We start from the raw sequence: 25,416 nt of genomic DNA on the forward strand, positions 1-25,416 counted from the left end.
CACGATTTCTTGTTTGGCAGGCGAGGACATTACCCAGCCGACACCGAGGTCGGCGGTGTTATGTTGACGACATGACCACATGACTGTTTACGTAATAAAGATATCATCGCCAACAATTTCGGAAAAGGTGTTAACTCAGAAGGACCTTCGCATTCGCAGGCCTATTTTTTCAGCGCATGAGAGTGGAACCAGAAGTTGGCTTCTAATATTTTTAATTGGCTCGCCGCCACTCAGGTGTCACATATCAACTCCGACTGCGAACCCTGTTCCAACGACCCGTATCAAGTTTATCCTGAGTATCAAATTTCTCCTCGGAGTCGTCGCGGGTGAAGTTGGGAGGGGAGTTACCTTTCCCCCCCCCTTTCTCTCCCTCGAGGCGCTTCGGCTTCCGTCTCCATATCCCGGCGCTGACTAGAGGCCTTCGTGAGCCGTTAAATTGAGAAATTCAAACGCTAGGGCGCCCCCTTAACGCACCATTGTTCACGCTTTACACATTGCCTAAATTACATGAAAAATATATTTATTAGACAGGAACAATTAAAATAAGTGACTTTTTTTGGCCTATATGATCCATCTCACAACCAATCACTGCGCTGGCGAAAGCGGTTGTTTTAGGCATAACATTCACGTTGCTCTCGTGAATACGTGTACTGGAAATGGCGTTTCATGGATTGTTACATCAGAGAGAAATCCAAAATAGCAGGGTAAATGCCGAGTGGTGAGCAAACATTTTTAGTGAGGTGGCGTGTTCCTTTAGGATATTTGAATGAGATATTATTCGAATCAACAATATGACCTAAGTATCTCGATAAAGTGCTAGTATTCCTCTAATTGGGTAAAATCTTCTCTGAATCCTTTAACAAATATCATAATTACTGCGTTTCCTGGGACATAGGCAACCCGGACAACCATTCCCGCATCGATCGTTTTCCCGCATTCATCGTTTTTTTCGCCCAAAACCCTGAAAAACGATAGATCGAGGTTCCACTGTGATTGTATGAAATTAATTTTTTGATTTATTACATTCTATAAACAATTTTAATAAATATTTTCCGCGATCTCAGGAAGATTGGGTAAGGGAAATTTGGTTACTGTGTGGTAATAACAGCGTGCGCAAAAAGCAATCCCTCGGCGAGGAATTGAAAAGGACTTCCGGTGTTCAGACGGAAGAAGGTGCTAAGGGCATTCGCATATTAAGGGAGGCCTTGGTATTCGGCGTCCGGGCAAGAGCGCGGTTGGGTTGGGCCTTTAGTTGGCCCTGAATTTTCCAAACGTTGACGTCATAACAGATATCACTTTTCATTGCTGCGTTTACATTCACTGCGTATGTCGCATACGTTAATTTTTAGTTAATATACGGCCGGTGATTATCTTATTGTTGACTAATAAACGGACCATGAATTTGACAACATTGAGACCGTGAAAACCTGAAAAAAAACCGTGAAAACCTGGAAAAAACCGTGAATTTCATTATTTAGGTACAGTGGGAACCCTGTAAATGTCTGCAATAGACCTAGTGACTTCATTTCTTACGCTAAAATTAAAAGTTAAAGCAAAGTTACATATGCTCAAAAAAAGTATACTTACAGACAAATAGACTTCATATTGCAAGCAGAGATTAGGGTAGTTTCCTTCTTCAAAGAAAACGAAAGGCATTGATTGCGATTCGTTACCCACCATTAGTGTATTATAATATACAAATTATGTATTTGGTTTTAGAAATTCCAGTTTAGACTAATGTTAATGGTCAATTTTAACCTCATTTGAAAAAGGCCCGATTGGTGCCCATGCGATGCCACTCCACGTGACGTCACAGGTACCTAGATGCTATACGAGTAGACAGGAGTTTTACATCATCCAAGATTACCAATGCATGCATGAGGCACAAAGCTCAGGGAAACATTTCTTAATAATCACCTATTAAAATTGCCTATGGTTGGAAAGTTTCCTTTGTTCGATAGGGTATTAATAATCCTTATTTAAGCCAAGTGCTACCTGGTAGCAGCCTGCCTGCAGTGTTGTGGTGGTCATAGCCTTGCACCAAGGTGGCCTCACCCAGTGGCAGCCAAGACCAGAATTACATCGCATGGGCTTTTCCCAGCACTCATACTTAGCCATCACGTTTTCATGTGCTTGAAAAAAGTTTTTCATTTAATCGCGAAAAATAGATATCATCATTTAAAAATATAAAATCGTGAAATACGTACTCCAGGAGTAATAATCTTTTGATTTAGACAGTTAAAAAAATAGGAAACCACCCTATTGACCTTATGCCTGAATCCAGAGTTCAAGTCTTCATCTATCTACCAAAATGCACAAATCTCACAGGAACTCAATTCTAAGGCGATTCTTTATTTTTTAAACTCCACAAGGGAAAAAAATTTGGAAAACATTACATTATATATATGTCCAAGTATTGTCCTACTATTTGTACCCAAAACCTCTGGAAGATATGTACAGTAAAACTTTGATTTTACACAGTTGGAGGGACCGAAATATGGGCACTGTGTAAAATCAAGATTTGGTATTGAGGAGTAGAATAGTTTTCAGGATAATGCTCGCTCATTATTTTTAGAATGCTTAGTCATATACTTCTGTATAGTTCTGATTTAAACCAGAACCAGAAAAAGTCGCATGGGTGAGGTTTTACGGTAAAGGAACATGAAATCCTTCTCAATTGCATCAGATATAAGTTTCCCGGATTCAATTATTCATTTGGAGACAAGAAAATGAAGTCAAATAATCTTATTTACTCACAAGCAACACCACAGATGACATGTTACCTTAAGAAAAACAACGTTGCATTCCTGAACAATGTTTCCCATGGTTGAACAACATGGTTGAATCGCTAGCATTTCTGGCACTAATATTACTTCTGTTACCCAGGAGAAATTTCAGAATGGTGATACTAAATGCTCGCAGAGAAGGTAATTTTCAAAAATATTCTCATTAAAAGCAGTTTTCAGGAAAACCGTTTAACCACCTGCAGACAAACAAAGATTGGAGATTGAAGAAATGAGATATCTGATGATAGACATCCAAGTTAACCCCATTAACAGGGAGCAAAATTTCGATAATACTTCACAAAGGCTTTACATCCTGTGGGCCTGGGTTCAAGTCCTGGCAGTAGCAGAAACTTATCAGAGATGGCCCTATCCCTACTTGAGTGTAATGTAGAGGGCACTTCCAGTGCACCACTCTGTCCAGCAGATGGGACATTAAGTCCTGGTCCCTTTGGAGCCTATCATTACAACCTGGCTAATGCCAACATAGGGTTCCTATCCCCCAGCCCTTACTTCATGGCACTAATGACCCCAGCTGTCAGTTACCTCCTTCCAATAATAGCATACTATAGATGATACGGAGCACACAGGACCCGGGATATTCGGAAATTCAGATTTTTCCTGTGTTAGGATCACTTTTTTTAAGTGAGCAACTGCCGTCATGCCACCAGTGATGAATAAAAAATGAACTTCATATTGCTCCAGTCGGGATTTTCAAAACAAGTCAAAAGACAGCTGTGCAAAATCAAGATTAATGGCCTCTTTGGGGCTGGGGTTATGCTGCACAAAATCAAAAAACTGCGTTAAATCAAGAAAAGATGTAAAATCGAAGTTTCACCATTGCAATTCCCTATGCTTTCCGGCCGGACTTGAGTGCCGCTGCGTAAAAACGAGACTTGATGTAAAATCAAAGTGCGTAAAATCAAAGTTTTACTGTAATAGGGTTGCCCCTGTCACAGCCCTTATTCTTTGCACAATGAATATGCTATGTTATGTACAGCATGCATAGTTTTTTGCTGTAAAGTTATTAGGCAGTTAACTCAGTAATCCATTATTAAAATAATGCAACCTGCAGTAGAAGTTGGGAATTTTGCATCTAATTGTCAGACAAATCCTATTTTCTGTAAAAGTTGGGAGAAAAAAACCTTATCATAGAATCATGCAAATACAGTATATAGAATCACTTTTCTTGAAAAAACAAATAAAAACTTAAGTTCTAACATATGGTGATTTTAGTGTATTGCTGTTGACCTTAACGTTGTGACAAACGATGTAGTTCATTTTTAGTAAGAATGGCAATTTAAGCCTGCTCTTGACTTCTCTCGGTGACGCTTGAAATTGGAATATTGTAATTTCATTTCAATGAGGAGGCACTAATCTTGAGAAACTAATTGCAGAGACTTAAAAATAATTTAAATGACTATAAGGCTGACAGAAAAAGTATCTCTTTTACAATTGAAAACCAGCATGGTTTTCTTAAAAGTAGATCAACCTTGTTGAATCTCATTTTTTATAGTATGTAATTATATTTCTGATGCTTTAAATGTCTCAGCTCAGGTGGATAGCATTTTTGTATGTATTTGGATTTTTCTAAGGCTTTTGATAATATAGATCATAATATTCTATTATTTAAACTCCATAGTTTGGACATCAATTCTCACACCATTGACAGGCTGAGGTCATGCTTGTCAAATCGTAAGTTAAGTGTCAGAATCAAAGATATTGTTTCGTCCCCATTTGTCGCCACATCTGGTGTGCAGCAAAGGTCTCATTTGGGGCCCTTGCTTTTCGTTCTATTTATTAATGATGTTAATAAGCAAATAAAGACAGGTGAGATCTTAATCTTTGCTGATAGCTTAAAAATTTTCTATGAGGTTAAATTTCTTTTTACAAAAAGATTTGGAAGCATTCTTTATTGGTCTACATAAAACAGATTGTAATAAATGTAAATTTTTATACTTTAACAGGAGTTTTAAAAATACATTTATGCAACTTCAAATACACCATTAAAATCATTCAACTTGGAGGTTGATCATATAAAATATTTTGGGGTCTGGTAATAAATTTAATTGTGATAAGCATATAACTATTATCGCTGCAAAAGCTCTCAGCATATTTGGTTTCATTAAGAGATCTACCAAAGAGTTTTTGGATGTATATTTGGTTGTTAAGCTTTATAAGTCTTTATTCTTGCCACCCTTATTGTATGCATCCTTCAGGTGTTTAGTCTCTGCATAATGATGTTTACATCAAAAAGATGGAGTCTGTTCTGCATAAATTGCTTAGGTACTTAGCATTCAAAAGTGGTACACCAATGAGCTTATAAAATTCAATTTTACTCCGTAACTTCACAAAAATAATATATCTTGTATCCTGTAATATGTATCTTGGGCAGTTGCCTGTTTTTTTTATGTAAATGGCCATTGCCTTTTGATCTTGAAATAAAATTAAAACTTTAAAATTATAGTTTGTAACATTTATCTGGGACCATGTGAATGTGTGTAAGTTCTTCTAACAGTGGCTGGTAAGATTACATGAGATTAGTCTGCCGGTGTTGACCAAGGAAAGTTCTCGCTTGGCTCTTACTTTGACTAGTTACAAATTTTAGCGGGAAAAATAACTCTGTAAGCATTACAGTTGTAGTCGCTGTGTCATGAGTACATATTGTGACCTCAGGAAACAAAGGAAGCCTTTCAATAATTAGGTCATGATTCTTTGTTATTCCCCAGGAAAAAGTACTTATTATGTACTTTTTCCTGGGTACATTGCAGAAGTTCGTAATATGTGAGCATTTATCTTGATGCCAAATTCATGAAAGTGCATCACTATACTATGCAAATGAATAAATTTGAGTTTCTATGGTGTCCAATGTATTGCAAATAATTTACATTCCACTGCTGCTGCCTATGAGAAGTTGCTTCCTTTGCACTTGCCAGAGATTTCTTGTGGGAATAATTTTTAGATCTTATAAATTTATATGATAGTCCTGAAAGCACAGTCCAGGCTCATACAGGCAGGCAAGGCAGTACATAGTAGGATGTATTCTAGTGAGAATTCTTTTTGAAGTACTCTCTGCACTGCTTCCGCTTTTGTCTTCCGTATTTGCAAGTAGTTGGGGTAAAAAGGGAAGTCTTTGGGTTTAGATGAGGCAGGCTGTCTTTCCAAAGGAGTTAGAGTTTTGAGATTGCCAAAAGAGATTCTATGAAATAGGCTGTAAGTGGATGAGAGGAATTTTCCTAATGTTTTCTGTGAATAAAAAGTATCTGTTTATTAAAAATAGAGTCAGTAGGTGGGGGCCCAATTTTTCATACCTTTAGATGGATTTCCTCTGAATGGGGAAACAAGTTATCATTTGATCCAAATGATCATGCCACTCGTGTATTTGTTGTATTCACGCACCTCCTTCTATTATTTTTTTGATGCACGCCCTCGTCTACTTGTAATATCAATCATTTGTGCACTGAATTCAGTGCTGATCATCAGCACTTCCCTCTAATCCTTCCTACTTAGGATATACACTCCATCCTCAGGGAAGGCCTCTACCACCTCACCTTTCTTTAACTTATCCGTTTAACTATAACTTTTTCCTATCATGTAAGTCTTCCAACCGGGAAGGAATCTGAGGATGGCTATGCAATTATAATAATGTCCATATTGATGGTGTGCCTGCATTGGTTTTGCATAAATTTTTTCACCACCTCCTCAGAATGCCCTTTTCCAGACACTTCTGAGTCAGAAGACCTTAGGAATATGAGGACCTGCCGTGTCAAACCCTTTGCTTTCGTTAACAAACACAATTTTAAAAATGCATTTGAATATAGTCCCCCCTTTACTTTTACCTCGGACATTTTTGGAAAAAAGGGGGGACTATATTCAGCCATATACGGTAATACTATATCTGTGGTGCTTTCTTTCATTTATTCATCATTAAATCCTAGCCTTCCCATCCATGCAACCATAGACTCGTCCTAGCTCAAATCACAGTAGGGGGTTCCTTTTAATTACTATATCTATCCATTCAGCTAGTTCTCTCTCTCTCAATTAATCTTTTCTGTTTAGCTTAGAAAAATAGTGGGGTTCTAATGATGACCTCTGTGTCACTCTGAAAGTTATCTGTTCTTAGTAGCTCAAGCTATCTACGCCTAGTGCATAGCCTCTGAGTCTCTAAAGGCTTCAAGCGTAATTTGAGTGAAAGATGTGTCATGATTTCTGTTATTTTATTATCAATCATAGCTTCTTGGTTATTACATTACATTGAAGAAGGATTACAATGATCAGTTCCCCAATAAATGGGGCATTTAAATCATATGCGTTGTTGTCTTTAGTGTCTTTCTTTATTTTGAAATGGGAGTTAAACATGTCAGCTTTGTCAATAATTTTGGTGGAGAGTTGACACCATCTTGACTTGATGATCAACGGGGGGCTGGGTCTAAATTCAGTGTGAAAAGTGCTGACACCCCCAAACAAAATCTTTGAAGTGTGAGGTGTTTCCCAGGGAAAGAAACTGGTCCCATTACCCTGATTATGTGACATTTATATGCATGTGGCTGAGTTAAGTGTAAAGCATTAATATGTGTATAAATGAAGAGGTTAGGTGGGGGTAACAAATAGGAAATGAATATAAATATGTACGAAGTTAACTGCTTGTTATTTAGACGAGTCTTGAGAATGACAATTCGAAACCGGTTGAGCATTAACAAACATTTTGTGAAAATTATTCTATGTTTCCTGTATTATTATTCCAATGCAATGTTGATGGATCATTATGCATAAAGATACATGAAGGGTTTTCTTAAAATCCTGGCTTCCTCCTTGATGAAATTAAACTTTTTCTAAATCCCTTTCCACAGTCGCCCATCTTCCTGTTTGATCAACTTTCTGCTGAACGGACGCTCAGTGATGCTCGAGATGGCTCGCAAGTCTGGAGGAAAGATGACGTCTCACTTGTTGGCTGCTCATGGCGGTGAGATCTTCATCCATGCCCTCAGTACGTCTCGGAGTGTGCTGGAAGAGCCACCCTCCATCTCTGAGGGCTGTGGTGGTCGTGTTACCGACTACAGGATTCCGGTGAGTGCTAAAGTAATCCTTAGTGTACGTATTCATTCCTTACCATTTTATTTTTTTCTAAGGATTTTTCCATGCTATCTTCCAAGGACAGCTCCATTTTTTTTGTCAATTTTGATTCACGTTTGGTACCTTGTGTTGATTCTCAGTCCGTGTTCTTGGTACCAGTTCTTAATCAAATTTGTATTTCATTGGCTTTGCTTGATTTTCCAAAGCTCCTTACGACTTTTGTGGGATTATTATGAAAACTCCCAGAAACTACTTATCAAGTTATCCCACAAGTGATTGGATGTTAATGTTTTAATAGTGCTTACTGTGAATTATGCTCAAGGAAGGTATTCATGTTGGCGGTTGTGCAAATCATTTCAGTACTGATTCATTTTTGCTTCTGTTCCAATTGTGGTCCTAATCTCAAGAATAGGTATAACAGAGACCCAAATGACTGAACAGACCCTTCCCTACTATGTACCTTCTGATGTCTTAGTGTCCCATTGCCTTCCAATATGAACCAGAGATTCAAATGTAGCGAATAAATGGTGATGGGTTTTATATCAGATCCATGGATTTGATCAAATTTTAAACATGTATGCATAATTGATAGGATTCGATGGAATCCATGAATCTCAGCCGTATATCTTTGCACAGTGCAGATGGATCGTATCCCTGCATCCGTACTCCATCATCATCAGTTATAATTATGAGGCGAAATTTCAATAACCTCAGGTGTGATGCTGTTCTGATGAATAGCACGGAGTGGGTCTCTAAAATTCACAACTTTAGCTCTGTGGGTACATTTATTTCTGATTCACTCCCTTTTTAATCATCATATTCAAATACCGTGTATGTCTGAATATAGTCCCCCCTTTTCTCCAAAAATGCCTGTGGTATACGTAAAGGGGGGGGACTATATTCGGAGAAATACAGTAATACTCCTCAGAAGCTAAGATGGGCACCACCAAACTTGTCAATTTTGCATGAGGGTGGTTTGAAAAATTCTCAGAATCACCACGAGTGCAACGAGTTATTCGCGTGATATCCATTGGACTGTTGCCTGTAAACACATTCCACGTCAGTGCTCGTGGAAGAGAGCTGTGGTAGTGGCATAGCTGTGTTGTTTTTTCTGCGTAGTGATTAGCAAAGATGGAAAAAATCAATATTCGAGCAGTGATTACGTACTTCATGAAAAAGGGTGTGAAAGCAAATGACATTCATGCCAAATTCCAGAATATACTGGGGGACTCTGCTCCTTCATATTCAACTGTTGCCAAGTGGACGAATGAATCTGAATTTGGTCAGGAGAGCTCAGGTGGTGAGCCAGCAGTGGTCACCCAAGTGTGTCACTGCTCCAGAAATCATTGCAGAAGAGGTCATGCAAGATCGCCGATTGAAAGTGCATGAAATTGCTCATGCTTGACAGATGTCATCTTTAAGGGTATATCACATTTTAACTGAAGAACTATAAATGAAAAAATTATCTGCAAGATGGGTCCCTTGATGCTGATGGGACTCTTGATTCTGGATCAAAAACATATGAGAATGGACATATCAGAACGTTTGGCCGATTTCAGGGTGGAACAAACTAGGTAGATTTTATGTGCCGGTTTGTGACCACAGATGAAACTTGAGTGCATTATTATACCCCAGAGACAACACCAAAGTCAAAGCTGTGGAAGCATGCTGATTCTCTGCCACCAAAGGAAGCAAAGACAATTCTTTTGGGTGGAAAGGTCATGGCATCAGTGTTCTGGGATGTGAAGGGGATTCTGTTCGTAGATTATCTCCCAACAGGGCAAACAGTTACTGGAGAATACCACGCTAACCTCCTGGACAGATTGAAACATAAGATACCTAAAAAAAGGCCAGGTTTAGCAGGGAAGAAAATCATCCTCCATCAAGACAATGCGTGCCTGCACACATGTGCCATCACAATGGCAAAATTACACAAATCAAGGTATTGCGAATTGTTGCGACACCCACCTTATTCACCGGATATCACTCCATCAGACTTCTCTGAAAACATTTCTTGGTGGACGAAGATTCACTTCAAAAGAAGAACTCATTGCTGGAGTTGACATATTTTGTAGGCCTAAATGAATCTCATTTTCAAGATGGGATCAAGGCACTGGAACTTTGTTGGACCAAATGTATTTATCTGCAAGGAGGCTTCATTTAAAGATAAAAAAAAGTTTCAGTGGTTAAGCTGCTTTGTTTCTATTCCCTTCCGAGAACTTTTCAAACCACCCTTGTACTTAGCCAGAAATTTATTTTGATTGAGTATCTTTGGCAAAAAGTTAACAAATCCCATTTGCTTATTTTTCACTATAATTATGATCTCACCTCTCTTTTGAAAATATTAACTGGTTATGAAATAAGCTCATATTATTAGATATCTGTCAGTGTGTCAGTATGAATAAAATTTTTATCATACATTGAGTGAAGAGTTAATTATTGCATAGTGACTTTTTTTTTAATGGTCAGGGTTCCTCTTTTTTACTAGTTAGATTTCAATGCATTATTGCGTGCCATTATTGCTGTACTTTTTACTGTTGAATCTTATACATATTTATGTATGCTTTCTCTTGATTATTTTATTTTACTTGAATTTTTTATGCAGTTCTCCTAAAAGTTTATAACATTTAAGGAATAAATGAATTTTAGATTGTATTCCTTGGTTGAAAATTGGTTGTTGTGGGTGAAAGGTAAGCAGCAGCGGTCACATGTTTAAGTTTTTGTAACCAACTCAGAAAGGTCCGTTTTCGTCTATTGCACTAGCATTGAGTTACTGGCGGTTAGATCATCATTTTTTACAATTAGTGCATTTTTGAGAGATGGCAGTGAAGGGCTTCGTGCTAGATGCTCCATGGCTAGTCTATTTATCCCAGGTGGTTTTGCTAAGCTTCTTTCTTTGTCAAGGAGCTGTGCTGCTCATTCTGATCCTCCTCTCTCTTCTCCCTTTGCTTTGTAGACCACCACTTTCTGTGCACTTGAGGCCATTAACTTTCCCAAGGACTGTACCTACTTTTCATATGAGTACATACATACTTAGGAAACTTAGCCTTTCTCTTGTCTCTATGGTGTAGAATATGATTTTATTTCTATATATGTGTACCAACTACGTACGTAATAGGCAGCATTGAGTGTCTGCTATGCCTGCCTGTTTGTGAGAGTGATTTTCCTCTGCCGCAGGATTTTGGTTTGTTGATGCAGAGCAATAAGCTTGCCCCGCTGAAGCGCATCAAGGCTGACTCTGGGGACTCCGGTTGCATGGCCAAGCGGATGAGGGAGAGGCTGGAGAGGCAGACCAAGTATTGGCCCATGACCATCTCAGGCACACTCATCTTCAACCTTAAAACGGTGCGTAGCTATTTCACTCCTTCCTCCTTTATAATATAATTCTTTCTTATTATGTGTTTGATATACATGTTCAGGGCTTCCACTGAGTGGGTGAGTTTTCTCAATATTTTGAAGAAATGCTCACGTCTATGGCAAATACCCTTGCTACAAAATCAATCTTCTCTGTTGAAATTCACCGCCTCTGTGCAGGGCCGTAGCCAGATTATATTTCTGTTGGGGAATCACTTGGAGAGGGTGTACATTTTGGGGGAATGTGGGGCCTATGACCTCCCCCATCACCTGCTCTCTATGGTCTTGCCCTTGTACTTTGAGGCTCATTTGAGTGGCGCGCTATACTCAGCAGAAATGGTGAACCAACTGTCTGCATGATTGGGTGGGTGCTTGTGTTGGAAATGAGGAAGTCGAGCAGGCAAGAGAGGTGGCGGCTCAGCTATGAATCTCTGGCAGAGAGGTGTTGCTATTGCTGCGTGCTGACTTGCCATGGTAGTTGTTTGTTCCCTTGAGATGTATTATTTCCTCTGCATAAACCTGGAGTGTTGGCAAACCCTGTCTTGAATAAATTTGTTGTTGCTTGTAGGTTTTGCTTTTACTTTTAATTTTTTAATGCGCAGTGGAGAAAAAAATTAATGTAAAGCTCAATGGTGTCTGAATGTGGCCAGTTTATAAAATACTGGAAGACGTTCGTCCTCCAAAAGTTTTTCCTTGCGATATTCTCATAATAGTAGGAATTTTAAAAACTATACACCCCTTGTATGGGGGCATTCCAATGTGTGTATCACGGTATTGCTACACATAAAAGACTCGAATTCAAATTCTTCCACTATTGAAAATATTAATAGTAAAAGCGAATTTTTAAACCATCTGGAAACCTCAAAGATAATGGTTTTCAGTCCAGTGTTACAATTCCATATTCAATATCATCTATATTTTCACTGTTTTTCCCGTGGATCACGCTTAAATCACTTACAAAAGTGGAGATATATTGAAATGAGATGCTAGAATGATTTAGTCTACTGAAAGTGTTGATGCCTGGATTTAGTTTGCATTAGTTCTTTCGTATTGTGCCCAAAGCAGTTCATCAATTTGGTCATCATGCAATTATATTTGTAATATTTATGCTGAAGGGAAAGGTGTCAATAAATCTGTTTGGACTTCAATTTATGGGAAAACTTGATTTGTAATCATAGATTACATACAACCTACTAACATATCTTTGAATTTAAATAATTTTAAACTAGAGTAAGCTTATAATACAAGTATCTGAGCTGAATTTTGTGTCTATTCAATTCTATCACTTGACGTAAAATGAGATTCATGAAAAGCATTTATTATAATTCATTCATTCTATTTCCAAATAACTTTGATAACTTTAATTATTACAGTAATTAAATAAGATGGACAGTAACTTTATGGAAATTGAATTCATTAGTGAGAAAATAGGAGAAGAATAATTTTATTTCTGTGTGTGTCAAATATTATTATTTTGTGCCCACCTAACCTTTGCTAGATCTCATAGACTGGTTATTTTTCTCTTTTAATATTACCCTTATTCTCTTGATTCTTGGATCAATTTACTCTTTTGCTTGCAAAATGGTCTCTGGATTAAATCTGATATTTGAAGCTAGCTTTCTTTTCCAAACCCATCACATCTCCCCTTTTTATGTAAAGGTGCCTATGCGTTACTGTTAATGTCATTTACCTGTTTACTCACAGTAATCGTAGCCTTTTTTTAGTCTGAATCATTTTACACATAATATTTATTAGCCATAACTTAAGATAAGAGCAAACAATATTTGAGGTCTAGTCAAGAAACTGTATCCTCGGGTAGGGATCATTGGAAATGCTGCTAGAAAATAGGGAAATAGCCATCATGAACGGTTTATAATTCATTGAATCACAAAAATAAAATCTCTTCACTGATAGACAACTTATTTTTATTTGAAACATTTTGGTTTGTTACTTTGTATTTTGAACTTAAACTGAAACAAAATCCATATCACATTAGTAGATGTAATAAATTTTTATGCAAACTGTCATGCTTGGGTTGTAAACTCATTATTGACGGGATTTCCCATGCATTACCTGTTTCTTGTTTTTAAAATATTTTCCATCAAAAGTACTGGTCTAAATAAACAAAAAAAAACTCTTTTGCTGTCCTAGACAGGTTATTGGTTGATCCTACAGTTATTTTTTGTGCTGATTCCAAATTTGAGCTCAGATTTTTTTCATCACATCTAGTTTTCTGATTACCAGTGGATTAAATAGGGGCTCAAGGACAGTGGCTCGAAGGAGAGTCACCTCTAGAAGTGAACCCATTTGCTAAATCAAGGTAGCTGGGAGCATGGGAGAGTGGAATGAGGAAAGCACGTGTAGTCCATGTGACGGTGTGTCAGAGTTTCTTGAATCATGATTTGGACAAGAGCATAGAGAGAAATCACTGGGCAGTTTTTCAAGATTCTCAGTGCACTATCATTGCCCTGCCACCAATGTATTGCATAAGCGTTACAAAGATAAAGAGCACCAAGAGCAGGGAAGTGGCTTGAGGGAAGTTTTCTGCAGGCCCCTGCCTTTATCAGAAAAATTGTTTTCAATGGAAGAGAGAGGTGGGATGATTTTATTCATTAATTTTATGATTTTTATTTTTATTTTGGTAGTTTTGCAAAGCTTAATGATTGTGCAGCACATTAGAGGCAAACAGATTCAGCTGTATGGATATCAGGAAGTGAATTGTGTTAGCAATGAAGGTATTCATATATAAGAAGGAACGTGTGTTGAGATAAGGCTACTTGAGAGTCGGATGTGAATGGTTGGGGTTTCCAATGGGTTATTGGATTCTGAGGGAAGATAATGATGGAGGCGTTTAAGATGTGGGCTTAGAGAATGGAGAAAGATGAGTGGATGGAGAAGAGGGAGAACTAAAGAGGACAGACTTGAATGTGCAGTGGAACAAAGTAGACTTTACTAGGCATTGAAAAGGCAAGTGCAATTTGGGAGGGGAGGTGAGGTCTCATTTAACACTGTACTTGTGTTCCTGAAAAGTGTTCTGTTAAGTGAAATGTGTTATTTCAAGCAGTATAATGTAGATTTTGTGCGCCATAGGCTGCCTTATCTTGGGGCCGTCCGTGGGCATAAGTACACACAGTTGCTATGGCACAGTGATCAAAAATCCAAGCGATTATGTATTATCTTGGTGGATGCACTCTCATTCCCAAAAGAGGCACAAGGCATACTGCTGTCCTTTCAAATCTACACTGTGTCTCTTTTTGGTGTTGGGTCTTTGTGAAATCTTTTATTGGTATTGAGCCTCGATTGTTACTCCTTTTCAATGTAATCTAAACTCCCCACATGTACACCAAGAAAGTACATTCCAAGGAGCCATAGCCAACCTCATTTTTTTATTAGACTTGCTTTCCGTGTCCTCTATTTATGTGTGTTGTGCATTGGTTTTTGCCTTTGAAAATTTAACCATGTTGGTTATAGATGACTGTTATCATGAACACAATGCTAGGTACACAATGCTTAAACTGGTCAATGAAACTTTAAGGCCTCTTCTTCAAATCCAAGAGTTATGTGTACTAAATTGTAAACAGCCCTTCTTGCACATAAATACATATATGGCAAGTGTGTTCAAAATCAAAATTGCATAAAAAGTGTTACAAAATACAAACATCTCATTAATTGCAGTGTACTCACAAATTTTTAGATAAATATTCAGTTAATTCTATTGCCACCTGTTTTTCAGATAGTCTGATTAGAGTTTCTTGCGAGTAGAAATGTGTACATTTTTATACAAATTGGCTATTAGAATGAAATAGAAGTAAATTATAAAATTGCTATTCCTGTCATCAGTAGTTAGTGAGCCTGAAGGGAGTTTGGGAGGGAATTCAGTTTCCTTTTTCCAGTTTCTCTCCTCTGTCAATCGAATGCGGTATGCTGGCCTTTTGTTTATTAGTTTTTCCTCTCTGTTGATTTTTTATGGGCTGGTCCAGTGTGTGGAGCCGTTGACGACGCTAATGCTTGGCGAGGAGCTGAGTGATGAGGAAGTGGTGCAATGCAAGCAGGTGGTGTACAACCTGATGGGCCTGGAGGCAAAGCATGAGCCGCTGCAAGTGGCCAGCATGGGGCAGAGGGGCAAGGGCCCAAAGAGGTGAGAAGCCCATTTCAATTGCTTGGGCCCCGTTTCCATGAAAGCCAGCTGAATTTTCAAGTTGTCTGAATTGCTGAAAGAAAATTTTACCTCAAATCAAATTTTCAACAAATACCACATCCATATTGGTGTGATTACATGAAAGGAATAATTTCTAAATATATACAAACTGTCAAAAAAATAACCTTGGATTTAATTTATAACAAAAAAGTATTGTTTGTTGATTATTGCAGTAATTGACAAAACCATTTTCCTCAACGTAACCATTTAAGCACATCTATCATATTCATCTTGAAAAGTTAAATTTCATGGTTAACATGATGGTGCGAAAAATCCACAGAGGAAAAATCATTCGCCTTGACCGGGATTCGAACCCGGATCCCTCGATTTCCGGCCGAGTGCTTTAGCCAGTTAAGCTACCGAGGCGTCATTCTGCCCTGTGGAAATTTGTGGACTATACCAGACAAGGAAAGGAGTAATACCGGAAAGCAGTCCATACCACCTTGTCCGGTATAGTCCACAAATTTCCACAGGGGAGAATGACGCCTCGGTAGCTTAACTGGCTAAAGCACTCGGCCGGAAATCGAGGGATCCGGGTTCGAATCCCGGTCAAGGCGAATGATTTTTCCTCTGTGGATTTTTCGCAATATTTGTGCATTGCGGGTGACTCCGTAAAAAGTTATCACCGTGGCTAGTCCCGGTATACTTTCATACGTTAACATGATCATAAGTTTGAGAATCTTGAGCACTGATCTTAAATTAATTTATGGTTTTTAAAGTGATAATTACATATTTTTTAAATTATCATATTGCTAAATTAAATGCCTGTATGTGTTATTCAAGAATGCTGATGAACATTGTTAGCAGGAACAATGAAACAGTCTACAGAAAGATAAAATGGTTATATGCAACAAAATTAGACTCAAATGATCTATAGCCTTCCCTAAATGTTGGATTAAATTCCTGTCTTTGTTATTTCAATAATGCATAGGCACACAAGAAATATGGCAAAAAACTTTTTACCATAAGAGATGTAGGCGTGTATGTTGCAAAATTGTGCATTTGCTAGTGATTGCCAATGGTGGAAAAAAATGGCGTTAGTGGTTTTGACTTTTTATTGCTCCATTTAATCTGTGCCTGTTGTGGTTCGTATTTTTAGGGAAGAGCAGTACAGGGCCATGTGGAGTGAGCTGGAAGTGTTCTTGCGCGCCAACATGCACTCTGAGCAGCACCAGCGCGTGCTCAATTGTCTTCTCGAGTGTCGTAACAAGACGGATGAGGAGCGTGCCAAGGGAGTCAAGGAGGAGCGGGTGGGGCTCGACCAGGCCCTGCGGGAACTCGACCAGTGAGTAGTGACCTCACCAATAAACGATGGTTGCCCCTGGCATTATTCACTTATTCTGATTCACCAAGTTTGAAACCTCCTGTTCAGTGTCTGGGAAGAAATTATGATTACACCCATGTCTCGTATAGCGCAATTTCGATTAGCGCAATTTCGATGTAGCGCAAATTTGTTCCCCGGGGAAACATTGCAATACAGTGTAGCCTAATCAAAAATCTTAAACGCTCTCGTGATAAAATGTGAACTTGCGCTAAGTACACACGAAATTTCTATCATTTTATGCATATTAATATTATTGCTTGCCTCAAATCTTCTTTTTTGTTTATATATTAATCGAAATCCATTGCTGTGCACTGACCAAAAGTATTACTCGTCATTGGATCCAGATAGCCGGCCTACCGAAGTAATTTATCTCGTCTCCTTAACAGAATGAGTTTATTTAGATCATTAATTAAGCGTGAGGCTAGTGGAAATGAGTTTTTTTAAGCAATACTGGTTGAGGTTGAGACGTAATTTTTGCCGTCATAGGTTATCGGGCGATTGACTTCCAGGTGGAGGGTCTACGCTAAAGCCTTCAAGGTCATCGGTATTCACGGGGGAGAAATGGAGTGGTGGCCGAGTTGCGCATGAATAGCATCAACATACAAGAGGGTCCGCTATAGAGTCTCAAACACAATAGCTTCGTTCCCTCCCTGCAGTCATAGGCCCTCTGCGTCTCAAGAATTCAGTTCAGCAGAAGAAGGTGATTTCAATAGAGCTATGCGCAGTAAAAACCAAGAGAAAATGGCAAAAAATAGGAATGCGGGTAGAAAAATCAAGCATTTATCAAGAAAAACCATAAACCTTGAAGAGAAATTGATATGGGTCAATTGCTTTGAAAATGGAGAACGTCAAAGCAATATTGCGCGGAAGTTTAAACGCACGATGCCTTATTCTGAATAAAGACGAAGTTAAAACATCAGTGACCTCAGCCGCACCAACTTCAACCAAGCGGTCTACATATACGGAAAGTTCATTGTGAATCAGTACAAAAATACGAGAGTGGTAGTCGCTCCGAAACATTTAGTGAAAGCTCCGGTTGGTTCCAGAATTTAAACGGCAAGCAGATATTTTCAGTGCGGCGATATCAGGTGAATCTGCAAGTGTTGATAGCGCAGTCACCACAACATTTTCTGATGAACTCCAAGCTGTGATTGAAAGTGGCTCCTTTCCCCCTCAACTAGTTTTTAGTGTTGACAAGACGATATTCTTCTGGAAAAGAATGCATTCTCGTTCCTTCATTTTCAGGGAAGGAAAACCTGGGTCAGGTTTCAAGGCATTTAAAGACTGTTTCACGTAGCTGTTAATGACTCTGAGGACTTAAAATTAAAATGATTTATCATTCATAAACTCCGCTAGCTATGAAATGGCATTTAAAGTTGCATTTTCCTGTCATTTCGATGAGCGACAAAAGGGCCTGGGTGACACAATAGTTGTTTTTAGACTGGTTTGAAAAATCGTCAACTGCCGGCAATGCATTGCGAATCCCTGAGATAGCAGATGTTAGCCCACCCGCACGACAGGAGGGAATTTCTAAAGCACGTAAGAATTTTTTTTAACGTGAATAAAAGTCTTCAAATGCGTGCATACTATTTTTAAACATGTTATAAACTATAAACATTTATATAAATAATGTTTTCTAAGGCTATTTATGGGAATATGTATATATTTTTTAGAGGAAATTCAATACCCAAGACCTATGCTACCAGGAACGCATCCCTATCTTCCCAATGTTAAAACGCTCTCGTATAACGCAAATTCGTATAGCGCAAAGACCCCAAGGAACGCATCCCTTGCGCTATACGAGACATGGGTGTAGTTCCAAAATATACTTCAAAGAGAGTTAATAAATTCTCCTTTCATATTTGCTGGATATTTTTTCTAAAGAGTCTATACTTTCCAATTTCCTTTAGAAATCCTCTGCCATGAAGTCACATAATTTATCTTTTTTGCTTGAAGTTCATTGCTGTTGTTAGAGAATCAAATATTTTATTTGTCTGTTATTTGAAATACAACTAATGATATATATAAGGTGTATTTTAAACTCAATATGTACCTGGTCTGTATTAGGTTATCAACTTCAAATGAAAATATTTAAGTTCATGTCACAGCTTATAATAACAAATTCCTACCATTCGCTCTTCAACTTTCTTCATTTCCCAGTTGTAATTTTAAATAATGTATTTAAGAAATACGTTCCTTGTATGTATCATTTTATATTCAGTCCAAAAATGAAACACTGAAATATTCACTTAGCCTATTTTAATACGTGCCTTAAACCAGGGCCATGATAACACATAATGAATCATCTATTCTCTATTTACTATTTCATAAATTTTCATAAAGTGCTCATTGTCAGATCTATCATTGTGTGATATGTAATACTTCAGGGAATGAAAAAAATTTAACTGTGGAATGGTTCAAGTATTATAATCTGTTGTTGCAGTAATAAAATTATTAATTTTTTCTTTAATGTTGGCTACTTTATGAGCGTGTAATTTCTGTCTTTTTTGTTTTTAGATAATTTCATTTCTAATGGTATTCATGTATATTATGCTTTTTCGGTTCGGTTTTTAGGTAGGGCTCCTAAATTTTCACAAATCTGAATTTTTGAGGCGCATGCATACTTACAATAATTGCAAGAGTAGGCCCAAGGGATAGGTATTACCAGGGCACTGTATTCTTTTCCCTATTCTGATCACGCCGTCTAGGTTTGGCATGTTTGGAGAGGGGAGTGGGACCCCTCCGCAGGACACGGCCCTGGGGGGTCAGGGGGGGCAGCAGGCAGGAGGCGTCAGGTCCACCGTCATCAGGGCCACCACGGACTCTCCCATGTCCCCGCCCCCTCATGCCACGGGTGCCAACCCGCCCCTCTTTGGCCGTGGAGGCGGACTGGCATCGTCTGCAAACCGTGGCCTCCTTGGTGGGTCCACGAGGACGCTGCTTGACCTGTGGATTGGCAAGAGTGCAGGGGCTGGCAACAGGAGGTCAGAGTTCTCGGGCCGACTGCAGGCCGAGGCTCAAGGCACAGGGCTGATTGCAAAGCTGTACACATCGTTGAAGAGTGAAAATGCAGGCGGTGGTGATTGAGTCAACAATTCAAAGGAATAGTGAGTTGGTTGGTAAGATCACTCGGCAGTTCACTTCTAATCTGTCAGGATTTGAAGTCAAATTGATTGCAAGCATTGAAGACTCCCTTCGAATTGTGAGTTCATTTAAGGTCATTTTCTCTATTGTGAGGAAAGGATACTGTGTCTTCAGCAAGTGGTGTGATCTGCTCCATGGACATTTTTATGAAGCAAAATTTTGACCTGGTATTTGATAGCCCTCAGGAAACCTTTCCCATCATCATTTTGTATTAAATTCTATTTTAATACAAAATATGTGTGAGTTTCATTTAACTGACAGATCTTTTTTACAGCAATTAGGCCTCAGCCTATGACATAGTATGTATCAGTGGCATGATATCAGAAAAAACAAGTGAAGCACTGCTTCACTAACTATACTTATCTGATTCGTTTGTTTAAAGTGCAGAATGAACGTAAAACTGCTCTTTTGGAAGTGTGTATGTGACCACTAGCAAGCTCTTTCTTTTCATTCATGAACCACAAGTTCTGTGTGAGGGTGAGATGGCTGCAAATGGAAGTTCAACCGAAGCAGAGGCTTAGACTCTCCATCTAGGCCCTGGAAATATACCTAATAGTATCCTTTAACTTGCATATTCTCCCGACGTTACTCTCCCTTCAAACCATCACACTTGGTGAGGCCCATGTGAAATAAAGGGCTACTGAGGCATCCTTCACTTGGGCCCTCTTCAGCAAAAACATCTATGTATGTACTACTCCTCAATTGGCATGTTGCTGTAAGAGTGCAAAAACACCAGCTTATTACAAAAAGGAAAAGAAATGGTTCCCATTGGAGTGGTTTCAACACTGAGTCCCACATAGCAAGTATACAAGTCCTTCATAGTTCGGGGGAAATGCTAATTCCTAAACCTGTCTGTTTACCAAAATCTCTCTCTTATTTTATCTTTACTTTCAGGCCTAGAAATATTCTGGATCCTGGAGAAAGGTTCTGTGATAATGCTCTCTGTGTCTTTGTGGAAGCTATGTGTTTTTAATTGCTCAAATAATCTAAGCATAGTATGTAACCTCTTAAGTCTTCAGATGTGCCCTACCTCATCATGTATTAGAGCTATGTGATGTCATCTGATTGCTGGTAGAAGTTTTTAACGAACAGTACAGCTTTTATTTGTATTTCGTTTTCTTTTTAATCTTTCTGTGCCAGATCCCATGTGCTTGCCTCGTATTGAAGGTGCTGCCTGATGAGAGCAAAGTCGCTCCTCTCTTTCATTTTTTTCTTCCCACAACACCCTTGATGAATCCCAGCTACTACAGGGTTCTGCAACTAATAGTTCTTACATGCTGTGAGCACACTCACATATTTACCATTCTCGTTAATGTCTTGTGTGTGTTCCTTCTCCATACTAGTATTACCTAGCTTATGACTTGCTGATGAGATATCTTTCTTCACGTCTTTGAGTATTAATTTACGTTGATTAATGGCATTAAAAATTCATAGAAAGGATGCAGATGTTGGTGCCACTCCCAACTCTCCCTGGGGTCTCCCAGAAGTCTGCAAGCGTGATACTCTGTCAGTTGTAATGTCCATCTCAAGTATTCTAGTCGTACTCCAGTTTTAACATGCCTATCAACTATGAAATGGTGGAGGGGGCATGTTGAAGCATGTGACTGTGACCCAAGTGTAAGTGTGGCTTCAGGTCGGTGTGGTGGCTAGAGTGTTGACTTCCTACCATAGGGGACCAAGTTCAAATCTCAGCAGTGGCAGAGATTGTTCAGAGACTGCCCAATCCCTCCTGGAGTGCTTTGTCGAGGGAGCTTCAAGTGCAGTTCTCCATCCGTCGGATGGGATATTGAGACACCTTTTGCTTAGAGCTTTAAATTAACGCTTCTTGATAATTTTCAATTTCTTTTGGTGTGTACTGAAAATATCCTCAATGTAAGCCCCCTCCACTTCAACACCAGCATTTTGCTTCACCCTCTGAAAACTATCTTCTCTGTATGCCATCGGGCAGGGTGAGGATGTTGACATTGCATTGTATGCATGTGTCTGGATGTGACGAAAGTATTATCAGGAGAACATTACTACATATGTAATTACTCTCTCCAATGGCTCTAATGAGAGTTATGGCTCGTTACTCTCAAAACAAGGAAATATACTGTGTATTACAGGTAGGTATAGAAGTACCCTAGAAGTTTTTACATTCATCGTAAAAGTTTTTACTAGCATTTTGCCTCATTTTAATGTTGACAAATTGACGATGGAAAATTTTTTATGTTTAACTGCTGTCAAACATTCTTATCTTGGTTCTCACATTTGAAGTAAGCACAAAATTTTAGTAGAGTAGCTACTACTCCTCAGGATAGCAATGTGGTGGTTTCCTCTTAGCCTTGACATCGGCATACTATTGCTGTTTTGGCAAATTTTATCACGTGTTTTATCAAAATAGGTCAGGTCTATTCTGTTAAGAGGAAGCCACACGGAAATATCCTCTTGAGTACTTTTTGGCGTCATAATTCGGTGTCAAGGAAGCATAATGATTAATTTACTAGTCCCCAATTGTCCCCGTAACACCTGCCAACCAGCAGTGGTGCATTACCTGCTCTCTGAGGAATATAGGATGGCAATACTGGTGTCTGCAGACATCTTTTGACAACGTCTTACTTGAAGGCTGGACTGCTTTGTTTGGCATGCACTTCATTTACCAATGAGCTGAGATCCATCTGGCTTACTCAGTCTGGTTTGGTAAACAGAGAGGTCTGACTAGACTGGTTTGAGATCAGGCCGAGTGAGCTCAAACTTTATTCCGTGAGGAAACTTTTACTAAACCACATAAATAAAAACTAGAACACAACCCGGGTTTCAACGTCTTAGCATCATCATCAGGTGGTCAGCAATGCATATACTGCAACTCCTTAAATGTACATATACCCAAATTATTAGTAGGTGGGAGAGGTGGAAGGCAATTAGGAGGGGAGTGTGTGGGGGAAATGGAGTGGTGGAGGTGGGAGGAAGGGTGAGGGTCAGTTAGGGAGACGGAGAAGGCTGGTCTACGAATGCTGAAAGGATAGGGGAATGGGGGGGTTACATACATTCGTTTAGAAGGTTAACATCTTCGTCAAGATTACATTTAAAATATTCGAGTTATTCCAAGGCATTCAGTTCACGTCGGTCATTAGTTAAATGTAAGGTTTTCACTTTAATATCACTGGAATGGTCAAAGGTTAAAAGATAGCTAAACTGCTCTTATCTTCACTTAAGTTTTTAAAGGCATGAAAATGTTCTTTTGTTCTCTTCATGAAACTTCTTGTAGTATGTTCCACGTACACTCTATTACGGTCATTGCAGGACAGTTGGTAAACACCACTTCTGCTCAACAAACTGGTTGTGTGAGTTAGCTCACTTTCAAAATCTGTCATCTCTGCTCAGGCCAGTGGCGTAGCCAGGGGGGGGGGGGTCCGGACCCCCCCCCACCACCCCCTGAAATATAAAAACAATTAATTTCCCTCATAAATGAAAAAAAATATTGGAAAATCATGAATTTACTAAATATTTCTTAAACAAATGAAATTTTTGCTATTATGAAAACTGTTAAAATTTAAATTAAACCCTTAGTGCCCTGTTTTTCAAAAATTTTCCCCTGATTTTGGATCCCCCCCCCCCCCCCCAAACAAAATTCCTGGCTCTGCCGCTGGCTAACTGTGACCAGTGTGAGCGGTAAACGATTCAAAGCTGAGTTGAGCATGACAATTCTTTTTCTTCATCTGATGAACACTTTGACACTTTTTTGTGTGGAATCTTCCATGGCTCGCAGTTTTTTCTCAAAAATGAGACAGAAATGTACGTAGGTTGCTTTGACCATTTGAATCTGATCGTTTTTATTGAAATTGTTAACAGTAATAACTTCCGACCTATCCACTCATGACCGTAGGCGCTCTCATCCTACGCACCAATGAAGAAGACATAATGAATCTTCTATGCAGATACTAAAACAGAAATTGGCCGTGTGAGTTCTCTAAAAATAGCTACAAGTCTCTGCCGTTTTCCCTTAGAACGCAGGACTGCTCCGTCAAGATCTCTCGGGTTTCCCACCGGGTGAGGTCCTCCATTCGATGGCTAAGTTCTAACAATACGTATCTCAAATTCGGCCGGTTTAATACAGGTATCTTAAACAAAGTGTAGTAACATTTAAAAAATAAAATACTAGCAAAAAACAACTTTTTGCTCGCAAATAAATGCTTCTTTTCAGTTTTATGACCTTTTTGTTTTTAACTTCATTGTGCAAGGAAAAAAATTATCGTCGCCCTCCAGCAACCCAAGTGTCCCACGGATCCCTTTAGTCGATGAGCGAAACGTTGGAAGGAGAGATGGAAAGCCTCACACGGTGTCAAACCCGAGAGACCCTCATCGATATTGCTCGCCGGTAAAGCATCAGACATTGCAGGACTAACTTCGACATGGAGACACGAGCTTAAAATTGGTCTCTCTCTGTGAAGGATGGAATGGATGAATTACCTCCCGAGTGAATTGCGATCGAGCGAATCCGTAAGTTGGTTCGGATACCTGCGTTGTCGGATCTCAGTTCACGTGCTCGTTTGCCAAAGATTCTCACGCTGCATTTGTATGGAGCAGCGGTTGGCCGTGTTTCAATTGGAACTCCCTTGGGCAATCGCCATTGGCACGCCATGCTGAGGGTGGTCCCCTGCGTGCCATTGTCCCTCTTCCAAATCGCATCGAACGAACACACCCCGAAATTCATTCTCATTCCTTTTTTTACCGAATTCCTCCATGAATGTGCAGCTTTCTCGTCCACGCAGCACCAAATCAAGGGTGAGAATGTCTTAAGGCCGCTATACATGCTGAATGATCACGTGATCATTCACAGCATCATGCGAGCAAAATAGAACATGTTCTAATATTCACTGAATGATCATGCGCGTGACGGTTCATTCGCGAATTTTTCCGCTATACACGGCGAATGATTTCATTCGTATGACCATTCAGCAGGAGACTCGGAGGCTGCCATCTAGGCTTAGATTGCTTGAACAATTGAGAATGGATATCTTTAAGAGCGACGCAGAGAACATAATATTAGAGCCACACTATATTTCCAGGTCCGATAGAAGCGGTAAATTAAGATAGATGTTTTGCCGAAAGGATAGATATGGGAATTCGTTTTTCCCCGAACCATAAAGGACTTTAATAAACGCTTGTCCCAACTTTGTTAGAGCACTTCATTTTTTAGCTGTCAACGGCTGGTGTCCTAACACTCCCTGCCCCACGCCTTCTAGGCGGCTTGCGGGGTATTATGTAGATGTATAGCGGTCTTTACGACAGTTTCGCGATAACGCCCTGTTCAGTTAAACTGTGTTCATTTCCAGAATTGTTTTTCAGATAATATGGAAATATTTTTCACTGTCAATGTACTTAAATTGTGGTCCGCATCACAATTCTGGGAATCGGGGTCGTTGAACTGAATGCTTCATTGCGAAAATTCACTTCCTCTGCACGCTCTGCGGTTTACGAGTGAAATGCATCCGGTCTTACACAAATCGTGAGTGTGGTTCATACGGATCTTCGGACCAGACGAAAACCCTGGAGTGCAA

General features: G+C 39.2%; 1 protein-coding gene across 1 annotated transcript in view; it reads left to right on the forward strand.

Annotated features, from left to right (window-relative positions):
* Nucleotides 1-20,112, forward strand: part of LOC124156604 (integrator complex subunit 13) — a 37,414-nt gene extending 17,302 nt beyond the window's left edge. Inside the window, exons 8-12 of the mRNA XM_046531243.1 lie at nt 7,634-7,850; nt 11,034-11,201; nt 15,191-15,348; nt 16,508-16,693; nt 19,441-20,112. Of these exons, the coding sequence (XP_046387199.1) occupies nt 7,634-7,850; nt 11,034-11,201; nt 15,191-15,348; nt 16,508-16,693; nt 19,441-19,819 (1,108 nt within the window). The 3' untranslated portion in view covers nt 19,820-20,112. The remainder of the gene's footprint in view (nt 1-7,633; nt 7,851-11,033; nt 11,202-15,190; nt 15,349-16,507; nt 16,694-19,440) is intronic.
* Nucleotides 20,113-25,416: the final 5,304 nt, after the last annotated feature.

Source organism: Ischnura elegans, chromosome 3 (assembly GCF_921293095.1).
Source record: "Ischnura elegans chromosome 3, ioIscEleg1.1, whole genome shotgun sequence".
In the NCBI taxonomy this organism is placed as follows: Eukaryota; Metazoa; Arthropoda; class Insecta; order Odonata; family Coenagrionidae; genus Ischnura; species Ischnura elegans.